At 35.2% G+C, this 10,779-nt stretch overlaps 1 protein-coding gene across 3 annotated transcripts in view; it reads right to left on the bottom strand.

Moving 5' to 3' along the window:
* UBR5 (ubiquitin protein ligase E3 component n-recognin 5) overlaps positions 1 to 10,779 on the bottom strand; it is a 153,338-nt gene that overhangs the window by 80,146 nt on the left and 62,413 nt on the right. For 2 of the 3 annotated variants that reach the window (XM_023517422.1, XM_023517434.1), the window contains exons 6-9: positions 8,583 to 8,772; positions 8,239 to 8,398; positions 7,498 to 7,647; positions 5,326 to 5,537 (exon numbers count right to left, since the gene is read on the bottom strand). In XM_023517422.1, coding sequence (XP_023373190.1) covers positions 5,326 to 5,537; positions 7,498 to 7,647; positions 8,239 to 8,398; positions 8,583 to 8,772 — 712 coding nt within the window. The remainder of the gene's footprint in view (positions 1 to 5,325; positions 5,538 to 7,497; positions 7,648 to 8,238; positions 8,399 to 8,582; positions 8,773 to 10,779) is intronic. The other variant, XM_023517425.1, reaches the window with a different exon arrangement.

The following is a 10,779-nucleotide window of genomic DNA, read 5'->3' as shown; positions in this document are numbered from 1 at the left end:
CAACGCCCAGCTATTTTTTTTTTTTTCCAGTTGTAGTTGTCATTGTTGTTTAGCAGTCCTGGGCCAGGTTCAAACCTGTTAACCTCAGTGTATGTGGCTGGCACCCTCACCACTGAGCTACGGGTCCTAAGCCTACATTTCTATTTTTATGCCAACTCCAGGCTGTTTTGACTACTATCACTTTGTAATGTAATTTTAAATTAGGTGATCTGATATCTCCAACTTTTTCTTTCTTTTTCATTATTCCTTTGGCTTTCTGGGCTTTTTTCTGGTTCCAAACAAAGTTTAGGATTATTTTTACTATTTCTGCGAAGAATGCCATTGGAATTTTAATAGTGATTGCATTACATCTGTGTACTGCTTTGGGTGTTACAAATATTGTAATATTAATTCTTTTGATCTAAGAACATGAAATATTGTTTCACTTGCTTGTGTCTTTATTTCTTTCTTAGTTTTCAGTATACAAATCTTTTTCACTTCTTTGGTTAAATTTTTTCCTAAGTGCCTCTTTTTATGTTATTGTAAATGAGCTTGTTTTCTTGGTACCTTTTTCAGTTAAGTTGCTATTAATGTATAGAAATGCTATTATTTAATCTTTTGTTGATTTTGTATTCTATAACTCTAATAAACTTCCTTTATTAGTTCTAACAGTTTTTGGTGGAATCTTCGGCGTTTTCTATCTATAGAATCATGTCATCTGCAAGGAGAAATAATTTCACTTCCTCCTTTCCGATTTGGATGCTTTTATTTCTTCCTCTTGTTTTACAGCTCTTGCTAGTACATTCAGTACCATGTTGAAAAGAAGTGGCAACAGTGAGCATCTCTACCTTGTACTAGAGAGCTTTGTGGAAATGCTTTCAGTTTATTATGATGTTAGCTGTGGAGTTTTCATAAACGGCCTCTACTACGTTGAGGAACTTTCCTTCCAGAACCAAACTTTTCAAGTTTTTATCAGGAAAGAATGCTCAACCTTGTCAAATGCTTATTTTGTATCAAGAAGAGTGATCATGTAGTTCTTTTATACTGCTAATGTGATATACTGCATTAATCGATTTGTGTATGTTCAACCAGCCTTGTACAACAGGAATAAATCCCACTTGGTCATATATATAATTTTTTTTAATGTATTGTTGAATTTGGTTTGCTAATATGTCATTGAAGATTTCTGCATCTATGTTCAGAGTTAGGCATCTATAGTTTTCTTTCTTGCAGTGCCTTTGTCTGGCTTAGATGTCAAGGTGATTTTAGCTTCATAAAATGTGTCTGGTTTAGCTTCTTGTTGAAATTAGCTTAATATAAACACATAACATATATAGTTACAACTACATGTAAATACAATAAATAATTCCTAGGCTAAGAAAAATAAACTCAAAAATCAACAGAAGTAAAAAAGGAAGCCATGTTAGCTTTACTACCTAATGGAAAGATTACCTCTTCTAATCAAAGAAACTGAATTATCAAAGCTATTTCCAGAAATACAAAATATAATGGGCAGTCATACAAGCCAGAAAAACAGTTAAAAACATTAGATGCACTGCGGGTAGGGATAAGATGAGGAGAAGAATAGGGGGAGGAAGGAAGAGGAGAGGGGAGGGGGGCAGAGATAAGGAAAAAAGATGGATTCTAGGGGGGATCTGGATAGTTCAACTGTGAGTATCACAGTCTTGGACTTAACAGTACTGACTAAAGCATTCCTACCACTTCTCACTTTGCTACACATGGACTATTTGTTAGTTTCTTATTACCCTAAATTATTACTGTTAATGAAAGGTTTTTATAATATGCCTTCTAGTCAAGGGGGCACTGACTGTAAGTATCTTTTCAGCCTGTGCCTAATTCCCTACTAACAGAGAACTTGACAGATAAAATACAATTGCTACATGGACCTTAACTGGTAATACCCAAACTGCACTGGGCTCTCTCACCCTCCCATGACCTACAGGAAATGCCTGTTCTGTCTTTCTGGAACAGGACCATACTTCTCCTTGCTCTATACATTTTACATATACTAACTCATTTAATTCTCATAGTAATCCCATAAGGTGAAAATCATTATTATCCCTGCTTTACAGATGAGAAAACCAGGGTAGAAAGAGGTTAAATAACTGAACCAAGATCACATAGCCAAGTGGCAGGATTAAGATATGAAATCCAGTAGTACGGCTCCAGAGTCCATATTCTTTTTAGTCCCTCCATACGGTCTCTTACAATTTCCCTAAAGCCTCTTGGGCTTAATTCTACTATGGTACTTATTCAAAAGGATTAACACTATTTTTCTTCTCCCTATAAAAATTCTTATCCTAACATCTAGCATCTTACCCTAACACACAATATATATTTAATCAAGTCATCTAAATTAATAATGACTGAATGACATGACTTTCACCTGTCTCCATGGGCTTTCAACATTCCTATGATAATATTAGTTTTGATATTTAACTCAAAGAATAATTTGGGGAAATATGGTAAAATTAAGAATTATTTGTTTCTCTAAATATTGAAAAACTAGTTACTAATCCAGTAATTTTACCAATAGAATGCCTCTTATACCCTAAGAAAAGTCAGAATGAACATTACTATGGATATTAACCACACTTAATATTTAAAGAATGGTAGATTAGGTCATTTCTGAAATTAAGCTAGGATACATATTTTGAACTCCCACCCCAAACAAAAAAGTAATACTACTTCCTATGTTTAGAAGGAAACTTGATGCCATAGGAAAAAAACTAATCAGGAATTTTTGGCTTCACCACTAGCTTTGCCATTACGAAGCTATGTTGAACATAACCCAAGACATGCAGTTTCCTCATCCATAGAAATGAATGGATCAGAAATAAGCTGTAAGAACTTTTCCAGCTATAAAATTCCAAGTTTACCATTATATACAAAATTAGGACTATTCTTTAGCAGACTTCATATGGTAGGGATGTAGAAATATACTATTCTGTCAAAACAATGCAAAAGCTACCAAGATGTCTCCACATTTAAAGAATAAATATTAATTTGTATGAGTAATCATCATCTATTTCTGAGCTAGACTTCAAGTTTCATAAGGTCAGGCTCAGTAGCTGTTTCAGGTGATAAATATAGCTCCAGTACTTAGCAAACATCACATTTAGAAGCAATCATTCAATCTATGTCCGTAGCATGGTGGAGTCAAACTATCCCAAGCTAGGAATTTCTACCAGACTCTCAACAGACCCACCCCTTACTCCTGCAGACTAGTCTCTTCTACCACTGGTAACTCCTTGAAACAGTGGTAGATACCATATGCATTCTGACACCCTATCTTCCTGTGTTCTCTACCTACCTCTCCATCACCTATCAAGCTTTCCCTGAAAACCTTTCACTCTCTAGGCATCAAATACTGCCACCTGTCTTGGGAAAGCAATATGATCTCACATATTGCCTGTTTCTTCGTGTGGTATTTATCCTGTTCCCCTATATAACAGATTTCATGTTGCCCTAAAGTTACCTGAAAGCAAGGTCTTATTTCCCTTTAATAGCTCTCTATATTCTCTGAGGACAGCACTGACCCTGCAAACAAGCTCTAATGGTATCTGTTGATGACAATGATAATCCTTAACAGTTTTATTGAGGCCATAAGGTATTTCCTTTCCCAGAATCAAATATTTAATAGAAAAAAAGGATATAAGACTGTATATAGTTTCTTTCATATACTGCTATTTTCCTTTCATTCAGTATCTAAAGAACTGAGGAAATGACATCCTGAGAGAGTCTGTATAGTACTATGATGCCACAGTGCACTTAGGAACTGTCTCTGAAAACAAGTAGTACCCAAAAGTGTGCCCATCAGTAAAGATCAGAGGCTAAAGATTTTAAGCCTTTTTAATTTTGTGAAGGCAAAAAGTGGAAACCTTACATAAACACATGTATATGTTAAAAAAAAACTTTCATTAATTAAATATAATAGATGATAAAGAAGCCTAGACTAATATGAGATAGCACTACTAAAACATGATTCACGAGTCCTCTATTACTTCTTGCCAGTTGAAATAGACATAGCCCTAACATGATCCAGACAGAAAAATAGGAACAGTAATAGTGTACATAAAAGAAAAAACGATGACAACAAAAACAAAAAATTAAGAGCCTAATGGTGTAAATCACTCTCTACCATATAAAACATAAGTAGAACGTGGGACTTTTCTAATTTTTTGGAAATAAGAGAATGCAATTCAGGGAAAGTTTGGCAGCTTTCTCAAAGAAAACAGAATAACCTTTTCCTTCCAAAGAGACTGATTAAAATTCATGTTCTTTCTTGTATTCAAACTTTCCACATGAGCTGAATACAGAGAAAAATAAATGAACTACATCAAGACTCACAATAACTATGGAAACAAATCTGGAAAGTTAATAATAACATTTTCTCTTTCAATATCCCAAATTCAAATTTCAGAAACAAAAGAAATCCATATCAAATTCTTATCTGCTAGAAATTAACCTTAAAGTTCCCATATTCTTCTAGTTTATCTGCTTAAGAAAATTCCCTACAACTAGCAGAAGAAACAGGCACACTGAAAAAAACAAGTGGAAACATACGGCTTCCGATAATAATCTTCAAAGATGAATTACTAATTACTTTTACAATGAAACATACATATCAACAAGAGGTGCATCAACTCTGTTTCGCTGTGGCACTGATGATTTTAAAGATTCAAACCAACTTAACAAATCCTAGATGTTTTCTAGAATCGAGTCATCGCACTATTCCTTAGGATGCAGACAGCAGAACTCTCCTACTCTATTCCTATTCATCTTGCTCTGTCTCCCACAGTATTCAAACCAAAGGATCTATTGGAACTCCCTGCCATTAAGTGGGAGAGCAAACTAATCAAAGAAATACAGATCCCTAAGCTTGTCATGACATGCATGCTCTACTAATGACCAAAAGCTTGCCCTGCAGAAAGTGGTATCCACCTGACTTTACAAATCTGACAGAAAAAATTTCTACCAGAGAATGTAACATCAATTATTGGAGTAATTACCAGAAAAGAAGTCCTGGAACAGAATGCTTATGTGTTACCTAGAACTACCAATTTTGCTGATTTACTTCATCAAGTAGAAAGAAAAATAGCACCGCTAAACACATCTCACAGAGATGACTCATGCAATGCCAAGTAAAGATATTCTGCTTATTATTTTAAAACAAAAACAAAAATATCACTTCATGTTAGTGCTTTTGTTCATGGAATGATAATATAAAAATCAAATAAATAAAATGGAGATCCAAGGTTGGGGGTGGGGGGGGCATCAGGGATCCATTTTAAATGGAAAAATGTATAAATGTTTTCCAATTACCTTATCAGGCCACCACTGTAAATCTTCTCCTAGCAATACTGGACTTTGAACAGGTGTATTCTTCTTATCCATGTTTGGCTCTCCTTCCTTGCTGGTAGAGCCCCTTTCATTATCAAATGAGGCTCCATCAAGCCACCTTCGTTCACGTAAACGCAAAACGGATTCACGTTCACGCAACAGCTCAGAGTCTCTCTCTAAGGGAAGAAGGAGAACTGGTATGCAATTGGGTCACACCAGTGGGATAAAAGTAAGCCACTCTCTAGTAAAGACCCTTCAGGATGCAACTAACAGCAGTTTAGCTACTCACAAAAATAATTTATGTAAATGTCTATCTAATGAGGCTGACATGCAACATTCAAAATAGTAACCCTTTTAAGTGACTATAAAAATTAAAACCTAACTTTTTAAAACTATAGATTGGTAGACTTTTCTATAGTTTTTCTATATGTTTTTAGAAAATTGCTTTATTTTGTACTGAATTGGGGTTTTTTTAAATGGAGTTAAAATTTTGGGCTTTCATTAGAAATGCTTTCAGTAAACTTTTTATTTATATATTATAAAATGTGCGTAAATTAGAATTTCAACATGTTAAGACACATAAACAAATGAAAAAATGCACAGGATTTCTGCTATAAATCCATTAACATAAACTGATAATAAAATTTTTGACAATCCAAGCCTTTGTTATAGGTTAGATTTTTATGACGAGCTCTTAAAATTTTTCAAAGAGCCAGAATCTTTATAGAAAAATATTTACTTACTAAAATGCTTCCCTGCAACTGTCTTACAAATCAGTCTTTTTCAGTTTGCTCAAATACATTTCTTTGTAAAATAAGGTAACCAAAATAAACTTTCCAAGACTGAGTAATAAAGATTAGGAACAAAATTACAGTGAACCATATAAAACGGCCATATATGCAAAACAAAAGTGGTCAAGTACTGGCTATTTCCTATGGTTCAAACTGTTAAGTAATGCCTACATAAAATGAACTTAAAGAAAAAGGGAGTTACTTGTTTGTGTTAGACGTGGAGTATCTGAAAATGCATTTCTTCATACATCTAAGGTAATGGAGCATGATTTTATTTTTTTTTTTTTTTTTAGACGGAGCCTCAAGCTATCCCCCTGGGTAGAGTGCCATGGCATCACGCTCACAGCAACCTCCAACTCCTGGGCTTAAGCGAGTCTCCTGCCTCAGCCTCCCAAGTAGCTGGGACCACAGGCGCCCGCCACAGCGCCCGGCTATTTTTTGGTTGCAGCCATCATTGTTGTTTGGCGGGCCCGGGCTGGGGATTCGAACCCGCCACCTTAGGTGTATGTGGCTGGCGCCTTAGCTGCTTGAGCCACAGGCGCCGAGCCTCATGATTTTATTTTTAAATTCTTCAAATTCTTTCATATATTCTGGCTATTAAAAGAGCATCACAGATTGATTTTAAGGTAACAAAGACTTAAATACTAGGTATCTGTACTAAGCTCTTAATATAACATGGCATCTTTTTCAGTTTATTAATGATCACTATATTCAGTGATTTTTGTCTGTGTCTTCAATTAAGTAGTTTTAATTGTGGAAAGTAAAAATACTGACTGAAAGTTACAATGCAAGCTAAAACTATCTACAAACATAAAAGGAGAGGCAGGATTAATGATTTCAATATCTATCGTCTAACCTCTACTTCATACTGTATCTTTTAAGGATTTCAAACTTTTGAAAAGAACATTTTAATAAACTATTCCTATGTATTTAATACTGGCCAATTTCATTCTAACAAATTTCTTCACACTTTACTCTTTCATCTAACCAGGATTTAAAATGAACAAAGTAATCACTTTATTTTAGTTGAATAAGCTAAGGAGACTTGTTTTCTGAATGCTGCATGTCAATATAAAGTAGAATTCTGCTTTTAGTTCAGAATCCATATTCCTAATTAAACATACAGTTAGATTAAATTGTAATCCTTGATACATATTCTACAATGTTAAATAAGGTCATCTCTAAAATTCTACTGTGGCTCTTCAAAGTCAAAAATAACTTGTCTGAAAGACAAAGCATCCAAAAACACAAATAAGCAATGACTTCATCTACTGTAACATTAAAAGTTCAAATACTGTCAGTTCTACCACTGCCCTTCCATACAGCCAGCCTGTGACCAAATAGAAAAAAAATGCAAAATTACCTCGAGATGAGCCTAGCCTAGAAAGTGATGAACGACGAAAAGAAGGGTAACCAAAATAGCTAATGTCTTCGGAAAACATGGCATCTGCGTCAATAATGACACTTGGGTGGGCAGAATGAATGTCAGCATCAAGAAGAGACATAAGATCTTCTATAAAAGAAACAAACAAGTATCACTGAATTGGCTACAGAAAAAGCATCCGTAGACCACTGGAAATTTTCTAAAAATTAAAATACATTAAAACAAGGGGTAAAAAGCAATACCCAGGAATAAAATTAACATTTTAAAAATAGATTTTAAGGAACATCAAGTGCATAATTGTTGCCTGAGCCATCTACTAAATAATCATAAAGAACTATCACTCTTTAAGATGCAGTACTTAATGACATTACAGAGACAGCAAGATCTAAATGCAGTTCCGTTATTACATATTTTCAGTTATAAGGGCATCATCACAAAACAACATTCTAGAGTCATCTGTACTCCAGTGACAAAGTTATGTCTATACAACCATGTCTTTCTTGGGACTGGGTACAAGCCCAGTGAGCAAATATATTTCCCCTTTTTCCTTTAAAAGGAACATGGCAATCAAATCAAGCAGCTCTACAACAAGAAACAGCTAGCCACCTTAAAAGGAATAGTCATGGAAAAAAAAAAAAAAATCAAATATACTTTCAAATTCCATTCCCCAGTCATAAGAACACTCCAGAAATAAGAAAGCCATCATAATGATCCACCAACCTCCAGGCAAATAAGATTCACTGGCTGTATCATCCCCATCATCTCCATCTTCATCATCCCGACTAAGTAAATTATTTACAGCAAGGTTTACATCAAGATTTGTTCGCTGAAGTTCTCGAATAATGACACTTCTGGATTTGCCTTGTAAAACAACTTGGGCCTAAAATAAAAAATAAGTACTATACTTTCTTTTGATCAAATTGTTTATCAAAATCAACTTTCTAAGATCAAGCAGAAAAGTAATATTTCACAATTCATGATAGAAGCTGTATCTACAACACACCGTATTCAGTTAAACCTTACCTCATCCTATTCTCTTACGTTATGTGCTCTATAATCCATACCTGTGAAATCAGCTCCTCTGGAATGACAGATGCTGGAATAACTGGCTGGGGCTGACTGCCCAAAAGCCCAGACCCTCGATCCCGTCCTGTCCGAATAACTCTAGTCTGTCGACGTGAATCTCGAGCTCCAGCTGATGATCTACCAGAGGATCCTCCTCCACTTCCACCCACTCCAGAACTCCAGCGGCTTCTAAATATTGGAAAATTTATAAAATTAGCATTTTAAACAATCATTCTGAAAAACCCACTTTGGGTCTCATTTTCATTCTTTTGAGCTATCATAAAATTATTGTCTAATATTTTATCATGGTATCTCACCCAGAAAAAGGTTATAGAACTGAATGATAAAATAACTTTTCTTTTAAGGGACAGGGTCTTATTACATTGCTCAGTCTGGAGGACAATGGCTATTCACAATTGCAATCAAAGCTCACTGCAGTAATTCTCCTGCCTCAGTTTCCCAAATACCTGGGAGTACAGGTGTGCACTACCACACCCAGCTTCACTGTCCCAGTGTTAATTATTTAAATGTAAGTTTACTTTTAGAAATACAAATACCATGCTTTTGAATCTCTTAAACTAATTTTTAAAAGAGGAACATGCATATTTCTGGTCACAACCCTAAAATGAACACATCTAGCTTTTACACGAGACCCAACAGACTTAACTACCAATATTATTACATAAAAAGTAAAATTCACAGTTTAGAACTTCAAGTACTTTACCTGGAATAAAACATTCATTTACAAAAATAGCACTGCATTAATATTTAACACTATTAACCACCCTGACTAAGGGAAAGCTACTATTTAAAACATGTTCATTAATTTTTTCTTAAGAGAAAACAATTTAGAAAGGGCGTGACATCCTCATCTTCCCTTATTGCCCCCAACATGAAAATCAAATCAAGTAATATAGATAACTGTAATATAACTGCTTTTCTACAATTAATCCAATCTCAAAGAAAATAGTCATGCAGATCACTTTAGCCTTTTAAACAAGGTCAGTGGCCAGTTTTCTTTAAAATGAACCTAAACATAGGTCTTTTACTCCCAACTCCTAATGTACTCACTGAAGGCTGAAACCTTCACCTTCTCATTGTAAACACTTAGTCTTAACTTGACTGCCCAAACCTTTTTTACCTCTTAAAAAGCTTTGAATATATTAACCAATAATAATTTTCCAATCAGTATACATCAAACTTCCTTAGTTTCTCTTCTTATTAATACTTAACTGAAAGGCCCAATTTCTGGGTGAATAAACAAAAACTTTTTAAGTAGTTCCCTCAGTAAAATGTAAAAAAAAAAAAAAAAATCACAACAGCAGCAACAAAAAGAAAAACCTTCAGGCTTGGTTCTTATAGCTCAGTGGTTAGGGCACCAGCCACATACACAGAGGCTGGAGGTCTAGGCCTTCTAAACAACAATGACAACAACAACCAAAGAAAAAAACCAAACAAACAAACAAAAAAAACACACAACCCTCCAGAGAAACTACTATCATCCTTTTTCTTTTTTTCAGTCAGAGTCTCACTTTGTCGCCCTAGGTAGAGTGCTATTGTGTCACAGCTCACAGCAACCTCAAACTATTAGGGCTTAAGCGATTCTCTTGCCTCAGCCTCCCAAGTAGCTGGGACTATAGGTTCTAACCACAATGCCTGGCTATTTTTTGGTTGTAATTATCATTGTTGTTTGGCAGGCCCAGGCTGGGTTCAAACCCACCAGCTCTGGTGTATGTGGCTGGTGCCCTAGCAGCTTGAGCTACAGGCGCTGAGCCTGTCATCCTTTTTGAAGGCCTTCTGCAGTTGTTGCTGTCCACTATCAATTCATGTTTATGCAGTATCTGTATCTATAGCCCAAGAAATGCCCAAGATAACTTTGTAGGAAAACAATGCACATCCACAGGGCTACAGTATGAAACAGCACTTATTTCAGCTAAGTAACAGATTTTAGAAATGTCATGTTAACTGAAAAATAAAAGAGCTTCATTTAATACATTACATTAACAGAAAAGAAAACTAAGAAAATAAGTCCATTTATAATAGAATAAAATACTTAGAAATAAACCTAAACAAGTGAAAGATTTGTATACTTAGAAGTACAGGCTCGGCGCCTATAGCTCAACCGGCTAAGGCGCCAGCCACGTACACCTAAGGTGGCGGGTTCGAATCCCCAGCCAGGACCCGCCAAACAACAAT

The sequence above is a fragment of the Otolemur garnettii genome, unplaced genomic scaffold, assembly GCF_000181295.1.
Source record: "Otolemur garnettii isolate 467f Iridium unplaced genomic scaffold, OtoGar3 scaffold00004, whole genome shotgun sequence".
In the NCBI taxonomy this organism is placed as follows: Eukaryota; Metazoa; Chordata; class Mammalia; order Primates; family Galagidae; genus Otolemur; species Otolemur garnettii.
The sequence above is the reverse complement of the archived record's forward strand: the minus strand, read 5'-3'. Positions and strand labels throughout refer to the sequence as shown.